Here is a 22,283-nt window from a genome sequence, read left to right as displayed (position 1 = left end):
AAGCTCTGGAACTGGTTTGAAAGCGTCTGAGAGTAAGAGTGTCAACAGAGGTTACACATGAGACAACAATGAATCCAGCCGCCACAGCGCTCTGTGTTGTGGGGAATAGCTCTGCTTTATTTTTATAATATGAGAAACAAGAAAGAGATGAGGAAAAGAGGCGTGCATGAACTCACCGTGTCCCAGTGAGACAGAAGGGTTTCATTTCTCAGGGGGAGAGTCTTGGTTTTGTGTCTGCCATCTATGTGTCTTTGTCCTGACCAGTTCCTGTCAGACCCCGACAATCAAAACCATTTTCAGTCAATGGATGGAAGTGTTTATCTTGCAGTTATATTTTTTGTTTTCGTAATAATCTGTAGCTTCTTGCAGAGATAAAACAAATATTTAACCCCAAAATTAAACATATATCTTTCCAAACATATAAGGGGGCGTTCACACAGAACACGTTTTTCCATTCCAATGCACTACTTTTCCATTGTTTTTCTATGTAAACTCGTTAGATGTGTTTGACTGTTGCGTCTCGCGTCTTTTGCAGCGTCTCGCACATGAGTGCCGCATTTTTAAGACGCCATGTCGGTTTCAAAACAGCGGACCAATCAGAAGACTCCGGAGGCGGGGCAACAGTACCGTTTCTAGACTTCTGGGGGCCCTACGCTTTATCACTGGGGGGGTTTGGGATGAAGGAATGGATGAAACGCATTTGTCCGTGTTTCGCTCCGTCTTGAATCGCACTCACAGAAAGTGCTCTAGAAACATGCTTGGTACGCATTCAACTCGTTTTTTTTAGTCTCGAGGAAGAGACGGTACGACATTCACGTTGCACGATTTGACTGAGTTTTACTCGAGCTTTTGTTTACAGTAGCAAGTTGGCATGGCAACTTTTTTATTTGGCAGAGGAAAACCCATTCCTGAGAATTTGTAGCATTTTTGTGTTTTTAGACGCAAAAACACATTTTGTGTGAACGGGCCCCTATGACTGCCTTAATGTTCACACTGCTTTTGTCCATTCATTGAAAACATATAGTGACCAGGGGGTTCAGCTCCGGATAATTAGGCCCAGATAAAATATGCAGATTTTTGAGCTGAGTGTATTGGGAGGTTATAACATAATTTACAAATTAGTGAAAGCATTTCATAAATAAACATACAAGGGGCAGCTGATGTGTAGAACATTGTGAATGACTATCCTTCCATGTGATCTTACAACAGAGGCGTCCAATTCTGCACCTCAAGGGCCACAGTCCACCCTAAATAAACTGTTACTGTTACCACATCTGACAAGCCTTACAATGAAAACTACATCGCAGAGCAAAGAAAACTCTGACACACCGACAGACAAGACAGAGCAGGTTACTTCTGGTATAAAACAAAGTCTCCGCTTTCAAATTTTGTATTTTTTTAAGAAATTTAAACAACATTTTGTGGCTCTTTAATGCGTCATATCAGATCACTCTAGCTCCTCAGTTCAAGAGGCACTCCTTCTCTTTACTAGTTAAAGCATGAAATAAACATGAATGAACATCAGAAGGTATCTTGTTTCAACCGCGGAAAGACACACGCACCATTTTTCAAGTTTAAGTCCACCCACGTTAACCTACTCTCCTGTCTGGTTTGTTTGTCAGACAAAATGGCAGATTTGGTGCTATGATTGGTCAGATCGCCTGTCAATCAAGCTCCCTGCGAAGGGTCAATTGACCGTAATAGAACTCTGGAAGCAATTCAGTGACATCAGTGCTATAATGTGATTGGTTATCAAGGTACACATGACTGTTACGCTTTCTCTAAAGGTAGAGCTGTGCAGATTGGTCATCTACAAAGTTGCTTTCAAGGAAAGTCTGTTCACAAGGAGGCCATATTTGCAACTAAATGAATCTTGAAATCTCAAAAACTGCAACTGATACTAGGCATCACTGACCTAGTATGGGCCCTTTTTACACAAAATATTTAGATATATGCACATTTTGAGAGCTGCGATTGAAGAAAGGATTTGTAATTGCTCACAGTTTCGTCTGTTTCTGAAACAAATGCCTTGTGAAAAGTCACTGTTGAGGTCACCTATTCTCTGAAAACTAGTATGTCCTCATTTTTCTGTCTTTTACTCCATGCATTTAGGTCATAGTCCTATACAAAATATAGTAAGCTAGTCATAAAAGTGTTTGCCCACCTGACCTCTGATGTGTGTCTGACCCTCACACCGCTCTCTGACCTCACACGAACCTACACTCATTCATCTTAATGAAAAGTTTACTGTTTTAATTAGAGGCTTTGTTTAAACATATTAGTGGGAGATGTTGAGAAGAGCGGGAGGGGATTTGAGGATTCAGACTGAAGGAAACAATTAGTGTGAACTGGCTTGAAGCCATTTTTCAGCGCTGTGTGGAAGAGTTCAACTACTTCCAGATTTTATTGGTTGTACGTGTTTATTCCCAGATACTTCACGGTCTTGTTTGTTCAAGCTCATGCTGAAGGGATCATGCTCAGCCACAGATTATTCAGATCAATAACTAAGAATCGACCGTTTTTGTGCATATCTGCAATGTTCTCATTGTTTACTAATGAAACTTTTGCGCAATGCGTTGACATCCAGTCGGCAGTTTTCCTTTGATTTTCCGATATCTGAAAGATGTTTGGCCTCCGCTTTATTTTCCGACTGTGACAGGTTAAGTGCTTGAAAGAGTTCTGCAATGGGACAGCTAAGGACACATATTATCACCACCCCCCCTTCCCACTCCATATGGTCCGGATAAAAGTTGTGGCTTCCAACTCATCTGTCTTTTTGATCCCATATTCTCATAAATCAACTTCCTAATTTTCATGTTGAATTTTATTTGCATGGGACGTTTGTTTCCGAGCACTGCGATCCACCCTCTGTGCTTTTTACGGGAAACGGGATGTCTCCGCACAAACACGTGATCACAAGGGACTCCTCGGTTTTCCACAGGCTTGTCTTGGTCCATCGCAAACCCAGCACTCCCATCAACAGCCTTATGTTAAAATAAAATACTAATTTATTTAATAGAAAGACAAAACTCAGTGTTTAGTTGAAGCATGCTAGAGCAATTAAAGCCTCTTTGAGTACGACATGAGAAGCTTACCTGGATTTTGGGATATTTTGCCATTCTTTTCTGCAGATTTCAATGTAATTTATATCTTATAGTGGAGGAATACTGGATTTTCACTACCTTTAGACTCAAATTATATATATAAAAAAAGTTTTCATCTGTGCATATGTACTTCTATAATGTGCACAACTTTTGAATTTATTCCTTGCGTATAGTTAGACCTCTTTGGTCCTACTTGAATAATCCTATATTGTTTGTTCCTCTTCTGTGCGAGTCTGCATCAGGAATAGTTAAATGTGTCAGTTAGTTCAAACGGTGCACTGCTCGCTCTTACTTCACTATTTTGAACTGCTGACAGTCACTCTCACCGGATGCAAATCTTTACCTGCTAAAAGCAATGAATGTGTGTCACAGCGTGTCTTAAGTATTCAAAGCATTTGACTCGTACTGAATCACAAATTGTGCTTTTCTCCTTTTATGGTAGAAAAAAATATGCACGTGTTTTTGAACATGTCCGAAATTTTCATTAGGGCCTGAAATGTTTGTGTGAGAGAGGTCTATTTCTGACATTATTGTGAGCATTCTTAGAGTAATATTAAAGTCTTTTGATGAAGCCTGATGTGTGTGTGTGTGTGTGTGTGTGTGTGTGTGTGTGTGTGTGTGTGTGTGTGTGTGTGTGATTGGCGGCAGCCCAGTCCAGCTGACGTGTGTGGGAGAGATGTCACTTCCTGGACATTTCCTGTGAGCTGCATCCGAGGGACAAACAACGTGTTTTCTGATTCATCCACAGCATCTTCAATATCATTTCATGCTTTTAAATGTCAGCATTTTTCAGCACCACAGTTATCTTTCATTTTGTAAACTATTTTGTGCACTTATCTACGGAAGTGTATTGCATTCACTTGAGGAAAAAAAAATCTACTCGGTTTTTCTGAATTAACGAGTTAATTATCTATAATTAAATCATTAATTCAGAAAAACAGAGCAAAAACTTTTTTTATGAAAAATTATCTCGTAATTCTGAGATAATTAACTCGTTAATTCAGAAAAACAGAGCAAAAACTTTTTTTAATGAAAAATTATCTCGTAATTCTGAGATAATTAACTCGTTAATTCAGAAAAACAGAGCAAACACTTTTTTTAATGAAAAATTATCTCTGAGATAATTAACTCGTTAATTCAGAAAAACAGAGCAAAAACTTTTTTTTAATGAAAAATTATCTCGTAATTCTGAGATAAGTCGTTAATTCAGAAAAACAGAGCAAAAACTTTTTTTAATGAAAAATTATCTGAGATAAGTCGTTAATTCAGAAAAACAGAGCAAAAACTTTTTTTAATGAAAAATTATCTCTGAGATAAGTCGTTAATTCAGAAAAACAGAGCAAAAACTTTTTTTAATGAAAAATTATCTCGTAATTCTGAGATAAGTCGTTAATTCAGAAAAACAGAGCAAAAACTTTTTTTAATGAAAAATTATCTGAGATAAGTCGTTAATTCAGAAAAACAGAGCAAAAACTTTTTTTAATGAAAAATTATCTCTGAGATAATTAACTCGTTAATTCAGAAAAACAGAGCAAAAACTTTTTTTTAATGAAAAATTCTGAGATAAGTCGTTAATTCAGAAAAACAGAGCAAAAACTTTTTTTAATGAAAAATTATCTCGTATAAGTCGTTAATTCAAAAAAACAGAGCAAAAACTTTTTTTAATGAAAAATGATCTCGTTAATTCTGAGATAAGTCGTTAATTCAGAAAAACAGAGCAAAAACTTTTTTTAATGAAAAATTATCTCGTAATTCTGAGATAAGTCGTTAATTCAGAAAAACAGAGCAAAAACTTTTTTTAATGAAAAATTATCTCGTAATTCTGAGATAAGTCGTTAATTCAAAAAAACAGAGCAAAAACTTTTTTTAATGAAAAATGATCTCGTTAATTCTGAGATAAGTCGTTAATTCAGAAAAACAGAGCAAAAACTTTTTTTAATGAAAAATGATCTCGTTAATTCTGAGATAAGTCGTTAATTCAGAAAAACAGAGCAAAAACTTTTTTTAATGAAAAATGATCTCGTAATTCTGAGATAAGTCGTTAATTCAGAAAAACAGAGCAAAAACTTTTTTTAATGAAAAATTATCTCGTAATTCTGAGATAAGTCGTTAATTCAGAAAAACAGAGCAAAAACTTTTTTTAATGAAAAATTATCTCGTAATTCTGAGATAAGTCGTTAATTCAGAAAAACAGAGCAAAAACTTTTTTTTAATGAAAAATTATCTCGCAATTCTGAGATAATTAACTCGTTAATTCAGAAAAACAGAGCAAAAACTTTTTTTATGAAAAATTATCTCGTAATTCTGAGATAATTAACTCGTTAATTCAGAAAAACAGAGTAAAAACTTTTTTTAATGAAAAATTATCTCGTAATTCTGAGATAATTAACTCGTTAATTCAGAAAAACAGAGCAAAAACTTTTTTTAATGAAAAATTATCTCGTAATTCTGAGATAATTAACTCGTTAATTCAGAAAAACAGCAAAAACTTTTTTTAATGAAAAATTATCTCGTAATGCTGAGATAATTAACTCGTTAATTCAGAAAAACGGAGTAGATTTTTTTTCCTCAAGTGAATGCAATACGCTTCCGTACTTATCCGCTAAGCCCCTCTAGTAGTAAATTTGAACATTTTGAAAGTGAAGAAACCAGTATATTAGATCAACATATGCTGGGCTAAAATGAGATTTTTATATTTTATACATGCTAATGTCATTGTTTTTATGAGTGTTTAAAGGGGGGAAATCATTTAATCTAACCAATATGTGTTTAGTCCATGCCTTTTGACGTGAATGGACTACATTTTCTAAATCTGTCCACTCATTAAACTTTTATCAAATCTGGTACTTCATATTAGTCTATGTATAACAGACACAGTGATGTTTAGTTCTGATTAAATTCATAAAATAAGGCCTCAAGATGAGGTGGAGTGATCTGAAGAAAAGGGTGACTATATACAGATACAGTTTTTGAGCGAGTACAGTAGTTAAGTAGAGATGTACTTTGTATTCTCGATCAAAACTGGACCAGAATACACATGGATTAACTGGATTGATGAACTTTTTTGTGTTTTTCCATTGAAGGTGTCGGAATACTGTTGGATTTAGCCCCTCGTTGGTTTTGAAGAATAACGCCAGAAGTAAAGTCACTAAAAGTGACTTTTTATTGTATTTGTGTCAACAGAATAGAGTAATAACATGTGGTCGCATAACCTGACCCACACACACTCACAGGTTGTTACAGTCTATGAAGGTCCAGGCATGAAGTGGACATACTGTAGCCCACATTCAGAAAATTTGACTAAAGTGCAGCAAACAGGCTGCTCAGCTATTTCTGCCTTGGTCACATTTGCAAACGTGCTTTGCATGCTGCTGGAGGAACACAGGTTTGAATATTTGTCATCTGCATGTGAAATGATGTGCAGCACTCGTGTTTTGTTCAGTTACTTGGACGTGTCCGTTAGTTTTGCCCTCTGCATAAAGCTCATGTAACAGGTGTGTGCGTCAGGCATGAAGGTATGTGTTCATCTAGTAGCATGAAGGGCAGTCAGTGTAAAATCAGTGAAGAAGGCAAGATGAGCCGCTTCTGCCTCTCTGTGTTTCCTCTGCTCCTTGTGTCCACCCAGGACGGATTACAAAGACGTGCTTTGTGAGCGGCTGCAGCTGCTGAAATGCGACAAGATCCAACTGAAGAGAGATGGGAGCAGGTGGGTCAACAAAACGACCCCTCCGTTCCCAGAATATCAGACTGCACTCACACACACCTACTATGGTGTAACAAACATGCAGTGGTACAGAATAACATGTTTACTGACTGTTATGATCTAAATGAGGACACCTATTGTTTAAGCTATTTATAACGACTACATACTAATCCATTCCAAAACCCAACGCCCTAGAGAAGAAGAAGAAGAAAAAAACAGCCTCTAGTAAACACACACATGCAGGAAGAACACAGTTAACTAAATGTGACCCTGGACCACTAAACCAGTCATAAGGGTCAATTTTTTGAAATTGAGATTTACACATCATCTGAAAGCTGAATAAATAAGCTTTCCATTGGGACAATATTTGGCTGAGTTACAACTATAACAAAAAATACAAATTTAAAAATCAAAATATTGCGAAAATCGCCTTTAAAGTTGTCCAAATGAAGGTCTTAGCAATGCATATTACTAATCAGAAATGAAGTTTTGATATATATTTATGGGAAGCAATTAGCCTCTTTTTCTTCCTTCACACAGTCAACAGGAGATGCCATCAAAGGAGTGGATGAGATACGGACAGTTGTTCCCATTTAACACACACACAAACACACAGATATTCTGCGCTTTGTAGTCATGTTTCATAAGCTGGTTCTTTGAAAATGATAAAAAGCTAGTGGACGGTTACCAGTGTAAATGGTGTCTCTGCCGCTGGCCTTGAGCAATTCCCCAGTGTATTCACAGCTCTGCCTTTTTTGTGGCATCTGTGATGAGAACGGGCTTCTGTCATCACTTCTGCTTGCTCGCATTATGGCAGAGCGACGTCCCCTGCCCGGCAGTCCCTGTGGGTCCTGAAAGACTGCAGTGTTTTCGGCACACTTGGTATTCTCGCAGGGGTATGTAGGCCACATCCTTAACACCCGTACGCACACATGCTTTAATGATGAAGCCTATAAGCAGGGCCATACAGAAACTGCTTCAGCAGAACAGCAGGATGAAAGGGGAGTTATATGATGACTCAGGGAATCAGAGGAAAAAACTTCGTTTTATATATTGTTACTTTTAATAAGAAAAAAAAAACTCATCTTTCAAATCATGTCCACTTTTTTCCAGGAAATTGCTGTATAAATGCGTTTTAAGGCGAAATAAACATGAATGAACATCTCATGCTTCATGTAATCACTCAATCAATTTTTCAACTGTGGAAAGACGTCAATAAAACAGCTTGTAAACAAAATGTCACGTAGCATTTCATTTACCTCAGGCAAGTCATCAGTGTCCACAGCTCATTATTTGCTAGAGAAATGAAGAGCATTTCGCTAAATATTAGACTATGCTCATTATATTTGATTAAACTTGTTAGTGATGTCTTAATTATTTAATGTATGTTTAAATAAACCATAAAAAGTTATGACAGCCACTCTGTAAAAGAATATATTTGAACCACAAATAGAAATGTTATAATTTAGTTATAAGTTCATTTTAAAACTACGGAGGCGTATTGCATTCACTTGAGGAAAAAAAATCTACTCTGTTTTTCTGAATTAACGAGTTAATTATCTCAGAATTACGAGATAATTAAGTCATTAATTCAGAAAAACAGAGCAAAAACTTTTTTTAATGAAAAATTATCGCGTAATTCTGAGATAATTAACTCGTTAATTCAGAAAAACAGAGCAAAAACTTTTTTTAATGAAAAATTATCTCGTAATTCTGAGATAATTAACTCGTTAATTCAGAAAAACAGAGCAAAAACTTTTTTAATGAAAAATTATCTCGTAATTCTGAGATAATTAAGTCGTTAATTCAGAAAAACAGAGCAAAAACTTTTTTTTAATGAAAAATTATCTCGTAATTCTGAGATAATTAAGTCGTTAATTCAGAAAAACAGAGCAAAAACTTTTTTTTAATGAAAAATTATCTCGTAATTCTGAGATAATTAACTCGTTAATTCAGAAAAACAGAGCAAAAACTTTTTTTTAATGAAAAATTATCGCGTAATTCTGAGATAATTAACTCGTTAATTCAGAAAAACAGAGCAAAAACTTTTTTTAATGAAAAATTATCGCGTAATTCTGAGATAATTAACTCGTTAATTCACAAAAAAAGAGCAAAAACTTTTTTTAATGAAAAATTATCTCGTAATTCTGAGATAATTAACTCGTTAATTCAGAAAAACAGAGCAAAAACTTTTTTTTAATGAAAAATTATCTCGTAATTCTGAGATAATTAAGTCGTTAATTCAGAAAAACAGAGCAAAAACTTTTTTTTATGAAAAATTATCTCGTAATTCTGAGATAATTAACTCGTTAATTCAGAAAAACAGAGCAAAAACTTTTTTTAATGAAAAATTATCTCGTAATTCTGAGATAATTAACTCGTTAATTCAGAAAAACAGAGCAAAAACTTTTTTTTTTTCATTAAAAATTATCTCGTAATTCTGAGATAATTAACTTAATTGTTTTTAATTTAATTATAATTAATTTAGAGTAGATTTTTTTTCCTCAAGTGAATGCAATACGCTTCCGTATAAAACTGCATCATGTGCAATTCACGTTTGCATACAATTTTTTGATTATTATATTTAAAAATAAATAGTAATTAAATTTAAGTTTGAGTTCTGTTGTTAATTGTAACCTTATAGTAATGTAATAAGCCTAAGCTGAGGTAGATTTTTATCCCTATAAATTTTAACCGAACCGTCCTGTTTGTGTACGTTACACTCCTAGACAATAGAGGTACATTTGTGCATCTAAGCAGTGGACTGGTTTCTTTTCATTTCATTACATGTCTCCTTCCTCTTTTGGATGTCTGTGACTTATGGATTCCTATGGGACGGCAAAGCCAGTGGCTCAGTTCACAAAAAGACATGAAACTGTCACTGATGATAATGATTGTGAACAAGTGGAGACACTTTGCATGGACAAATGATGGGCCGCGCAAGGCTGTCTATGACTGTGTGATAAGCTCAAGTGAAAATAGGGCTCATTTGTTATTCAAAGCTGCTCCGTTTTCCCCACTCCCAGGAGCCCTCGCTGGGGAAGTTATCCCGAGCCATCAAGGATGTTTTGGATGCAAAGCAACATGCAAAAAGTGAAAGATTTGCATATTTGCTTTCATTCCACCTGTTAGTTATGCAGTGTTGTTATTAGTGCTTTTACAGAGCCATAAGATGTGTCAGATACAACATAGTCTGCTTGTTATAATGTAGAGATGAACATATGTTCAGTTCAGTTGTTTCTGATGTCTTGACCTGTTCATGTCATTCCGGGTACAAAGCTGCAGAGTAGCTGCTATTATACAGTATAGTATAAAATACTGTAAAAATTACCAAGATTTTACACTTACTGTAATTGAAGAGTAATTTCGTACTCTAAAAAGTTGTGCACTGCAAATATGAAAAGATTATAGTATTTTTGCCTTGTTTTCCGGTACTAATATCTGAACATTTTTGACTTGACAAGCAAAATGACGCCTTGTATCTTGTTTTCTTAAAAAATGATAAAAATTAAGTTTTTGCTTAAAACAGGAAAAATATCTGCCAATGGGGCATTAAAAATATCTTAATTTGCCTTTGAATTTAGATATTAAGACGTTTTATCTGGTTTTAAGCAGAAGCTAACCAAATTTTGCTCTTTTTTTTTTCAGAAAACAAGTCATTTTGCTTCTCAAGTTTCATCTTGACTCAAGAATGTTAAGAGAGTTCAGCTCTTGAGTGATATTGTTTTCATGCAACTTCTCTAACTGCTCAGGATTATGGGTAGTGTGGTTCTTCACAGGGAATTTGGATCAGTTTTTAAAAAGGAAGCTGAAATCACACTGACCTATCACTTTCCCATGAACATATATCATCACTTAATTTCAAAACTCTTTGCTTGGTGTGTCTTAAAGTCCTTTCTAAATGGAGACAATTTTTTTTTTTTCATTGTAATTTCCTGATCCTGTCTACTATACATAAAGTCATAGTATAAAGTAGTGCTGTTAAACAATTAATCACGATTAATCACATTCAAAATAAAAGTTTTTGTTTACATATGTGTATACTGTGCATGTTTATTATGCATATATAAATTCACACCCATGCATGTATATATTTAAGAAAAATGTTACGTTTATATATTAAATGTATTTATATTGTAAATATTTTCAAAATATATGCTGTATGTTTGTGTATTTATATATACATAAATATACACAGTACACAGAACCTTTATATTTAATGGTATTTAATTAATTGTAGATTACACTTTAATGAATACACTTGCAATTGCTTTGTAAAGTATGTCTTTAAACATATTTAGGTTGAGTTTTCTTGCATTTACATTGCTTTGACCAGCAGGTGCCGCCAGCTTGTGATGTGATTGAAAGAGTGAATCACTTCATGAATCAATTTATTCAACAGTTCAAATTATGCTTCTGAAACTCTGAATCTATCACTGGAATCTGGGTTAGTTGGGCTTAATAAAAAAAAAGCGTGGCAGAGAGCGCAGCCACCTAGAGTAGACTGACAGGGCTGAACATCAAACTGGGAAACATCCACAACAATCAAGCACAAGACTGAGCACACAGAGACTGAACAGATTAGTAATGTGGGTGTGTTGTTGAAATTAATAGTTAGTCATCATTATGGCGATTAGTGTTTATAGTGTTTAGTCTATAGTTCGGCAGTTGACCCTTTTTAATATTTTTTTACATTTGATTTTCTTTGTCTATATAGTAATAGTTTATAAAACTTTGTTTTGCAATAAATTAAACTAAGATTAAATGAGATTTGATAATGAATTACAATAAATAATATTCGTAATGTTGGCTACGTATGGATGGTGACAAAAATCATCATAAAATGGCTTGATTCACTGATCTCATCTCAAGTCAAATCACTGTTATTATCTGTGTTGTTATTTAATACCTATACATTTTGCACCGTCACACCTGAGATATTTCAGTGTGAGATCCAGCAGTAATCAGTTATTCTTTAGGATTTTAAAAACATGCAGCGAAAAAATGCTATTTCATTTAGACTTACAGAAACATCAACAATCAGAATATGAAACTCAACAATGGTGACGATCATTAAAAAGCTTCATGCATGATTTAAAACTAGTGAATAAACGATCCAGCTGATTTGTCTTACACTCTCAGAAAGAGAAAAAATGTGCAAAAATTATACCTTCAGATGTCTCAAAGGAACAATTTTCTGTTGTTTTTATAGTTTTTTTCATAGCTTGTTTTGTAATGTGTAACTGATTTTTATTATATATTTCTTTATTTAAATTTGTTTAGACTGTCAATATTTTTGAGGTATGTTGAGTGTTGATATGCTAAAGTGTGTCTCAATGTCTAGTTGAAAATTCTTGCACCAAAACCTTTTTGCATCTCTATTTATCTTGTCACAATAGTTATGTATTACAGTGATCATTCTATCATAGCAGCTACATTTTTATAATTCAGTAATACAACCTACTTTGTGCTGCTTCTTAATTTTAATTCAATACAAGTCAAAAGTCTTACGTTTAAGAAACACTAATCACCATAATAGAGACTTCAAAGGAAATTAGCAAAAAAAAAAAAAAAACACTGTCTAAAGCTAAACCTCTGTTAAAATGTAATACAGTTTAAAATAACTAGCATGATTTACTGTTGTAACAATATTTCATACTATTACTATTACTGTCCTCACCTTTGACCGCCGGAGTATGAAAATATCAAGAATAAAATTGTAGGGCTTTTCTCAGAACTAAGTTCACTTTAGAGAGCCATGTTTGGCTGTGAAGTAACTGATTATCATAAGAAATTATTTTCCCACAAATTATTAATCATTAGTTATAGTCAATGAATCTTTGACGACCACAAACGTTTTTCCCAACTACTGTTTAATCATTTCCCAACTAACAAGCGTTCTTATGTGGAATCTTTTAAAAATGTGCTTGTGATATCTTTCTGTAAAGATGAATGACACTTGCAATAATTGTATTATATTGCATCTTTTACAATGATCTCAGAAATCATTAAGTGTGACTAATTTCTAGGGTCACTGTAGACACACCTCCACTGGTCTGGGGTTTTCTCATTTCCTCCCTGACGTCTGAATCTGCTCAGGCTTTCTTATGTTTGGAGATCCCCTCAGCTGTCCTTTCCTGCTGTTGCATCATCAATACACCTCTGAGTTTCCTCTCATTCCTGCCTACTCTTTCAGTCCATTGTGAGCCCAATCTGCGGTTAGCTCCAGCATGTATGGCGGACGCCTCAGATCTGAACTATCATAAGGGAAGTGCTTGAAATCCCCAGAAGGAGCTGATGTTCTGTTGTTAAAGGGAGAGGTTCTCCACTGTTCTGGACCACACAGCCTGAGAAAGTCCTGCTGCAGGACCCAGCCCTGATGGAGTGGGTGGAGAACATGACACCAAGATCAAACTAAACACCACCCTAAAACAGAAAAATAAGGCTGGTTTCCTCAGCACTGCTTGATGAACAAGGATGTTGTTCCAGGAACATTTTGCAGGTCACTACTACAGTCTGCCGACTGTGCAAGACAGAGATACCATGCCCAAAAATATTAAAGCCTAGTGGAAAAAAATCACATTTATTTATTTATTTTCCCCCAAAGAAGGCATGAAAGAATGACAGTGAGCATGATAGGTAACATCTGTGTCTGATAATTGCATAGCCTATGTATAATTTGGAAGAGGTTGTAAAACTGAATTATCCTTAGCCACAGTCCGGAAGAAAATGAGGGACCAAAAAAAATAGTAAGAGCAACCAAATTCAAACAATGAGGCTCAAAAGAAAAAAACATATTATTATGATAATTCAAGCCACCGCTGAAGACCTTTTTTTAACCTATGAAAAACCCTGCATAAAAAAACACAGAAATGGAAAACATTACAGGATGTAATGGAGAGAAGAAAGCTTCAGACCAACATAAATGCATTTCTGACATCTTCAGGTGGTCTTGCGATTGAAGCAGAAGTCGCTGTGCTTGCAAAATCAAATGCAGATAAACAGATTTAATTTAGACTTTTATTCACATGTAAACAAAGTAAATGCACTTATTTTTCTAATAAGTAAAGTATGATGTTTGAACTAGAAAGCAAGACAAAAAGTAGCTAAGAAAAGAAAAGGATGTAGTTCCCTAATAGGATATGATTTCATGACATAAGGATGCCATTACCTCGACAAAACGATCTTGTGGCCACGACATATCCCACTGAGTTAATGAGCTAATCTGTTTTAGCCACAACAGAACTAAGTGACCTGAACATGTCCCTTCCTGTACAAAATATGGCTTTGAGATGAAATCATTTATTAGCTCACGCAACAAAAAGAAAATTGCTTTGAGTCTAGACAAATGAACTGATTCAAACAAGACAAACATTTATATCATATATCAAGTTTTAGCACATGTGGCAGGTTCAGCTTGTATTAAAGTAACTCATTGTTAATCTCTCTTCACCCGAACAGGGTGAGGGTTTCTTTTTCAAGTAACTAGTAAAGTAACGCATTACTTTTTTAATTTACAATAAAATATCCGAGTTACTTTTTCACTAGTTAATATTTGAAGTAGATGAAAACCTTTCATCAAAGTTGTCATCAAACCTAAAACCAAAATGTGTTTTTGTCTTAGAACTTTTTTTTGATCCACTTCAAATGCTGACTAGTGTAAGTTATTTGACTGACAGCTCTGGTGTAGAGGCGTTGTGTGGGAACATGGTGTTACTGTAGTTCTAGACTAAATATGAACATGTATTTACTCATCTCACCGCACCTGTGTCGCTTTCTGAAGTTCATGACATAATTTTTCATTTAAAGCATTAATTTTGCCCAAATGACACAGTTTCATTGCACATTCTTAAGGATGGCTCTGATATTGTCAGTCCGAGTATTTTATTGATCATTAATAGTATTCTCTATAATGGGATTGTGCCAGTTTGTCTTAAGCAAGCTATTATTGAGCCCATGAGAAAGGTAATCTGGATGGTTATGACTTATCAAATTACCGTCCAATATCAAAACTTCCCATCCTATGTAAGATATTGGAAAAAGTTGTCTTGAGACAACTAACTACTTTTTTAACCAAGAATAATATCTTAGATAAATTCCAGTCTGGCTTTGGTGTAATCAGCACTCTTACGGTTAGTGAATGATCTCTTACAGGGAATCATGCTTTCTGCAGCATTTGATACCGTTGATCATTTGATTCTCTTGAACCGATTAGGAACAGTTTAATCATGGTTTGCATCTTATTTAGAGCAAAGATCTTTTACAGTACAGGTTGGTAATTGTCTTTCATATTCTGCGCATCTTACCAGTGGGGTACCTCAAGGCTCCGTTTTGGGCCCTGTTTTGTTCACATTATATATGCTCCCATTGGGAAGGATTTCAAAAAATATATAATTCTTATCACCTATACGCAGACGACACGCAGATATATTTGCCTTTAAGACCTAATTGTAATGTTTCCTGTGCAACACTTCATAGGTGTCTGGATGAAGTGGCTGATAATCATGTTCAGTTGAATGAACGCTAAACAGAAAATTATGATTTTAACAAGGCTGAAAGTGACATATATAAAGTGACGCTTTTGCTGTCGCTGGCCCAAGTTTATGGAACAGCCTACCTTTCGAGGTTAGAGCATCTCTCACGTTAAGTACCTTCAAGTGCCGCTTAAAATCATACCCGTTTTCTGTGGCATTTTAACTTTTTACTGGGTTATTTATAATTGATGTTGTTGTTTTCTTGTTTTAATTATTTCCTTCTTGTTTTTACATTGTCTTAACTATTTGTGATGTGCAGCACTTTGGAGTTACTGTGTCACCTGTGCTCTATAAATAAATATAATACAACTCAGTATTCCTCAAATATCCTTTATGTATTTATGACACAAGTTTCTTGTATGAGCGACATGTCATATATTATAGATGAAGTTATCACCTTAATTAATCCACTCTATACTTCAACCACAAACCTTTCATCACATTGTAGCTAAATTATTGTTTTTGGGTATCCTTGTTGTCATCACCTGTATTAGTAATTAACAGCAAGATAATAAAGTAAGTTGTTTTTACACGTATGCATCATGCACTCATAATATACACTGTATTTCACCCCAACATAAAATAAAGTCCAAATGTAATTTACTTGTAGTTGTGTAATATATAATGGTTTTCAAATGTATTCAATGCAATAATACTTCACATTTTAATTGTAAAATGACTGGGAAAGAACAATTGTAATGTATTGAGGTAGATTAGTAAAGATAATTGAATGCCACAATGTAATCTTTCTCATTTTGGTTGACATTTGTAAAATGAGTGCGATTCGGCCTTCCAGATGTATTTTGGTGTTTCTCCAAAAGATGGTGCTCTTCACCAGAAAATGAATGATGACTGAGCAACTCAATCCCATTGATCAGGCAAGAATATACATATAGAAAATGTGTATACTATATGATCGTGACCTTAAAACAGTTTTAATATAACAGCATAATGAGGAGGAATTAGTCCAGAGATTTCTTTTAATAAGTGACCAATGTATTCAGTGTCAAAAAATACAACTCTCCAAGCAATGAAAGCTGTTTACAGACGTTAAAAGTCAAATACAAGATCAGAGACACACTTTCTAGCGAGAATCGTGGCTTATTCAGCAACAGACAGTTACAAAAAAATGAAAACCAAAACTTGAGAAATGCAGTTCTCATTTTGCATGATTTTTACAGCAAGTTTGCTTTCTAACAGACGTGACATTGGAGACTGTTTGTAGCCAGAAGATCACACCTCTGTTGCACAAAGTCTTGAAAAAAGATGAATGCTTGAAAGTAAAAGGATAAAGAAAGTGAGAAGGATTTTGGACAAAGAGGTGAAAGCGTTGACGCAAATTAAGTCTTTTGCAATTATAATGATTATAACCAATGTCTTTGTTAGACATGTTGCTATGTGTGCCGTCATTCAGTGTAAACAAGCAAGTATTCAGAAGGCAAGATATGTTTGGAATCTACAAGCACTGATCTGAATGAACGAGTTCATCCAAGATCATAATACATGTGTCCCTGCCTGATCTCACAAGTAACATAAGGACAATGCTTTAGCCCTTTTCAAATGAACATTCTATCAAGACGAGGAAAATCTCTCTAGATTACTGTCTGACCTTAACATTCAAAGGGATAGAGATCAGAATCTTTGCACAGTTATTAGAAATTTTGAGAGCGACCCATGGCACTATTTTTGGCTTGAATTGCCACTAGCAATATTGCATTTCTGGATGAACTATCTCTTCAGATTAGTTAGATGTCAGACTCTTGAAAATAATATTAACATGTGTACAATGCATCAACAGAGTGATACATATTACAATACAATCCAGTTCAGCATCTCACTGGCTACATTATACAAATACGCTTTCTATATTTTTAAAGGTATTTACAGTGTAATGAACTTATGGTGTTGTTGCTGTTTGCTATTGTCTATGGAAAAACTAAGAATAAAAAAAAAAAACTATTTAAAAACTAGATACTGAGTACTGAATATTTTCTTCAAACACAATGACACTGGAGAATACCTTAGTTCTTCTGGTTATAATCATGATTTGTTTAAAGAACTCTATAAATATACTACATTTTTATAAAAAATGCATGGTAACACTTTAGTTTAGGGATACATTCTCACTATTAACTAGTTGCTTATTAGCATGCATACTTCCAGCATTTTAGCTGTTTAGAAAGTACATATTAATGCCTTATTCTGCATGACTATATATGTGACCCTGGACCACAAAACCAGTCAGAAGGGTACATTTTTCGAAATTGAGATTTATACATCATCTGAAAGCTGAATAAATAATATTTTCATTGATGTATGGTTTGTTAGGATCGGACAATATTTGGCTGAGATGCAACTATTTGAAAATCTGGAATCTGAGGGTGCAAAAAAATCATAATATTGAGAAAATCGCCTTTAAAGTTGTCCAAATTAAGTTCTTAGCAATGCATATTACTAATCAAAAATGAAGTTTTGATAGATTTACAGTAGGAAATTTACAAAATATCTTCATGGAACATGATCTTTACTTAATATCCTAATTATTTTTGGCATAAAAGAAAAACTTGATCCATACAATGTATTTTTGGCTATTGCTACAAATATACCCCAGCGACTTAAAACTGGTTTTGTGGTCCAGGGTCACATATTAGATCCCTTAACCCACCCCACCCCATACCTAAACCTAACAACTACCTTGCTAACTATTGATAAACAATAAATTAAGAGTTTCTTAAGTCAAAGTTAATAGTTAGTTAGCAGGAAGAACTAGTAAACTTTATTTTAAGGTCCAATTCTTGCTATTAACAAAATATTGACTACGACTTTTGCCTCAATAAACTCCTAATTTGCCGCTTATTAATAGTTAGTAAGGTAGTTGTTTATGGATGTAGAATATGGTCATGCAGAATATGTGCTTTATAAGTACTAATAAATAGCCACTATGTTTACAATAGGCATGCTAATAAGCAACTAGTTAATAGTGAGAATTGCTCCCTAAACTAAAGTGTCTCCAAATATATTTTACAGGTTTTAACCAAAGAATGGAAAACATGGCAAGATGACCAAAACTCCATTTAAGTTTGTAACTTTGGGAAACTAAGCCAGTGGGCTTTTAAATGCAAACCATATTTGCTGGTTTTACAGTCGCTCCTCTTCCTCTATTTGTAGAGAACACAGTTTCTATTGATTTCAAATCCATAGTTTGCTGAGAAATGACCTTTGTTGTTTCACATGCTGGTTTGCAGGTCTCCATTTATCAGTGTGTTGTGAGTTTCTGTTGGCTCATTCATGATTCGCGGCGTGTCCTTTTTGCTATCAGTGCGTTCAGCCTCATCCAAAGCACCCACTTTTTTCAAGCACAGGACATTCTGGAAACTCTTTTTGAAGTTCTCTGACAAGAAAGCATACAATAGTGGGTTTGCACAGCTATTGGCGTATCCTAGCACCACGACGAAGGCAAACATGCTCCTTAAAAAAGGCGTGGTGCTAATGGTGCCTGTGACCGACGTCACATTGAAGATGTAGAAAGGCAGCCAGCAGAACACAAAGACGGCAACCACAATGGACACCATACGCGTCACCCTCTTCTCAGACTGCCTCCGTTTGCCGGAGCTCACCCTGACTGCTGAGGACTTCACCTTGATGATAATGAACAAATAGCAGAGGCATATGACCAGCAGAGGCAGGAAGAAGCCCAGGAAGAAGGTGTAGAACATGAAGGTGGTGTAGTAGGTCTCCTGTGGCTCTGGCCACACAATGGTGCAGAAGCACCCATCGGGTTTGGTGATCAGTCCACTGTAGATCACGATTGGGAGGTTGACGATAAGCGACACCAGCCACACGACCAGATTAATGGTCTTGGCCACATGGGGCTTCCTCCATTTGGTGGACTTGATGGGATGCACCACAGCGAGGTACCGATCGATGCTCATCACCATCAGACAGAAAATACTGGTGAACTGATTGAGAGAATCCACAGTCATGACTATGCGACACAAAGCCGCGCCGAATGGCCAATGCACCAGCGCCAACTGGATCGCGATGAAGGGCAAACCGAGCATGAACAGCACGTCTGCCACCGCCAGGTTCAGGATGTAGATATTGGTGACCGTCTTCATCTTGGCGTATCGCAGGATGACGTAGATGACCAGAGCATTTCCACACAGACCGATAGCACACACCACAAAGTACATGAAGGTGATGACGGCTGTGCTGGTTTTGGTCAAGCTCTGGTCCGTCTCATTTCTCAGGCCTTCTTCAGATATGTTGCCGAGCATGATGCCATCGTACATGGGGAATCCAGACAGATTGCTGGGGAGGTTACTGGGTGAGAACAGAAATGTCCAGGAATCCATTATGTATATCCCTCAGATTCCCAATTCCATTAAATGCATCTTACAGCCTGGGGGGAAAACATATGGTGGTCAATGAAGTATATACTGTTGTATATATCATAGATTGTTATCAGTGCTAATCCTAATGCAACCAACACAGAATGTCTCTGTTCCAAAACCTAGAATGCTGTCTTGTTTGTGAGAGCCTACATAGGGAGCTGTCGTACTGCCTAAAACATCAACCAAACTGACAGATGTGGAACATTTTACATTAACGGCAAGTCAAGTGTTTTATTCAAACTAAGTCTTCTGTGTGGAACTTGTGAAAAATTAGTTATTTAGTTATTATATACACTGCTGTTCGAAAGTTTGGGATCGGTATGAGTTTTAATGTTTTTTTTTTTAAATAAGTCTCTTCTGCTCATCAAGGCTGTATCTATTTGATCAAAAATACAGAAAAACTAATTAATTATCTATCATCTGATGCAATCTATCTATCTATCTTTATAGCAACACTCTAGCTACTAGCCAAACCAACTTAGCAACCATCTTCAGTACCCTAGCAACTGCATAGCAACACCCTAGAAACCACTCCGAATACCCAAGCAACCGCATAGCAACACCTTAGCACCCTAACCGTCCTGAGCACCCTAGCAACCACACAGCAACACCCTAGCAACCGCCCCGGGTACTCTAGCAACCACCTTAACAATCACCCCAAGTACCCTAGCAACCGTATAACAACACCTTAGCAACCACCCCAGTTAGCCTAGCAACCATCATAGTAACAACTCCAAGTACCCTAGCAACCACCTAGAATACCAATTTCCAATCAAGCTGTAATTAAGATGGTATGGCCCTGTATACTTTAGTTCTTTCACACCAGAGTGTGAAAGATTAATGCTTCCAGTTTTTACAGCCATACAGTGCACAGCCTAGTAACTGACTTGGGAGAGCAATGTCCTCTATGTCATAATCATCCCCGGTGGACAAACAAGCTGAAAACCAAAGTAATCAATGTCCCTCTCAGATCCAGACCCATTTATGGCTTTCATTTTTTTTTCTAGGGCATGTGTGCATTAATCCTAATATTAACCGCTAAAGCTCCAGGACTGAAAGTGTCTGTCACTTCCCTGACAGTCCAAAGCTGCTCACGCCAATGCAAGGAGTTTCATTTGTAGCATTAATTACAGTCTCTTTAGAAAAAACAAGAACTTTTAAGTGGAAAAGTGGACATTCTATCAAGGTAACAATTTTATGAAGATTCAAAGTAACAACATATTCATGTTTAATTTACTGAATTTTCTGATAGTCAAAATAAATACAAAATATTTTAAATATATACTTTTGGAACGAGTCATTCTTACCTTCATGTTGATGTGTGTTGGACAGTACAGTGGTGTCCCGTTCGTGGTTCTGCTGAAGAGCACATGTGGAATATCCAAACAAATGATCTGATCTGATCTGATCTGAAGAGATTTGACCCTGTGTCGAGACAAGCCTCTCAGAGAGAGAGAGAGAGGGATAGAGAGAGACATACTGTGTCCTATGCTACTGTGTCTGAGTGAAGTTACTGTAGGACTGGTGTTTGTTCATCACTGATGTGTCTGTAAAACATTATTCTATATACATTGTGTATTGTGTAGTATTGATATTGTTTGTATGCACACTGAATTCAGTGGTTTTAACAAGCCACCAATAAAAGGCGACAAATTACCAGTAGAGACCCAGTACAGATTCCATTAAAACCATTACAAGTCCCATTATAACCATTGCAAATTCTGTGTTGGTTTCAATTGTTTCTTTGTTTTCAGCAGTGTAGATTTCTGAAATATATAACTTATAAAATGTGGTGTAAAGTCATAATTATAGACAAACACAAGACACTTATTGAGTGGAAGTATGGGTCACACTAACCAAAAAAAGACCTGGGTGTTCATGAATCTACGGTAAGAGACAGTCTTCAAATGTAGAAAATTCAGGACTGTTGCAACTCACGAGGACATTTGGCCAAGATAACTCTCAGGCCCCGTCCACACGAAGCGCGTTTCTCTGTATACGCATACATTTTTTTACCGTATAGGCGTTTCGTCCACACGAATCCGGCGTTTTCGAAGAGTGAAACCGATCATTTTTGAAACCGGGTCCCAGGGTGGATAAATTTGAAAACGCCGTTTTCACGTTTTCGTGTGTTTCCGTATATTTTCTGAAACGATGACGTCATCAGCCCACGTCTCGCCCCTAATCAGACACCGCTACGTCACATAACAGCGACAACAACAACAACAATGTCCGACTACGTGCCTGTGTTCGTGCTGCAGAACCTACTGAGCTCATTAGTTTTATTAAAGCAAAATCTTCTGCTTTGTGTGTTAGTTTATATTCAGCGCGCAAGGTTTACGCACATGGTCCAAGTCTTCTCTGTTTTTTTGTGTATCTCTGTGGCAGAATTACAGCGCCACATATTGGTCTGGCATGTGTACTACATCGTTTTCAGTCGGTTTCAGTGATTCCGTGTGGACGCAGATATTTCCTGAGACGACTCCGTGTTTACGGAATTTGAGGAAAAAAAAAAGATCGGATACGGAGAAATCTGGCTTCGTGTGGA

General features: G+C 35.9%; 1 protein-coding gene across 1 annotated transcript; it reads right to left on the bottom strand.

Moving 5' to 3' along the window:
- Window positions 1-18,437: 18,437 nt before the first annotated feature.
- On the bottom strand, window positions 18,438-21,096 carry sstr2b (somatostatin receptor 2b). The gene is made up of 2 exons (XM_079392950.1): window positions 21,043-21,096; window positions 18,438-19,743 (listed from the first exon to the last, which is right to left on the bottom strand). The coding sequence occupies exon 2, from the start codon at window positions 19,694-19,696 to the stop codon at window positions 18,569-18,571; it is 1,128 nt and encodes a 375-aa protein (XP_079249076.1). The 5' UTR covers window positions 19,697-19,743; window positions 21,043-21,096; the 3' UTR covers window positions 18,438-18,568.
- Between the last annotated feature and the right edge of the window lie 1,187 nt (window positions 21,097-22,283).

The sequence above is a fragment of the Barbus barbus genome, assembly GCF_936440315.1.
Source record: "Barbus barbus genome assembly, chromosome: 3".
NCBI lineage: Eukaryota > Metazoa > Chordata > Actinopteri > Cypriniformes > Cyprinidae > Barbus > Barbus barbus.
This window is presented reverse-complemented; position numbering and strand designations above follow the sequence as displayed.

Bases quoted from the DNA above. Each gene is read 5' to 3' on its own strand.
- sstr2b (XM_079392950.1), bottom strand. From the start codon at position 19,696: ATGGATTCCTGGACATTTCTGTTCTCACCCAGTAACCTCCCCAGCAAT.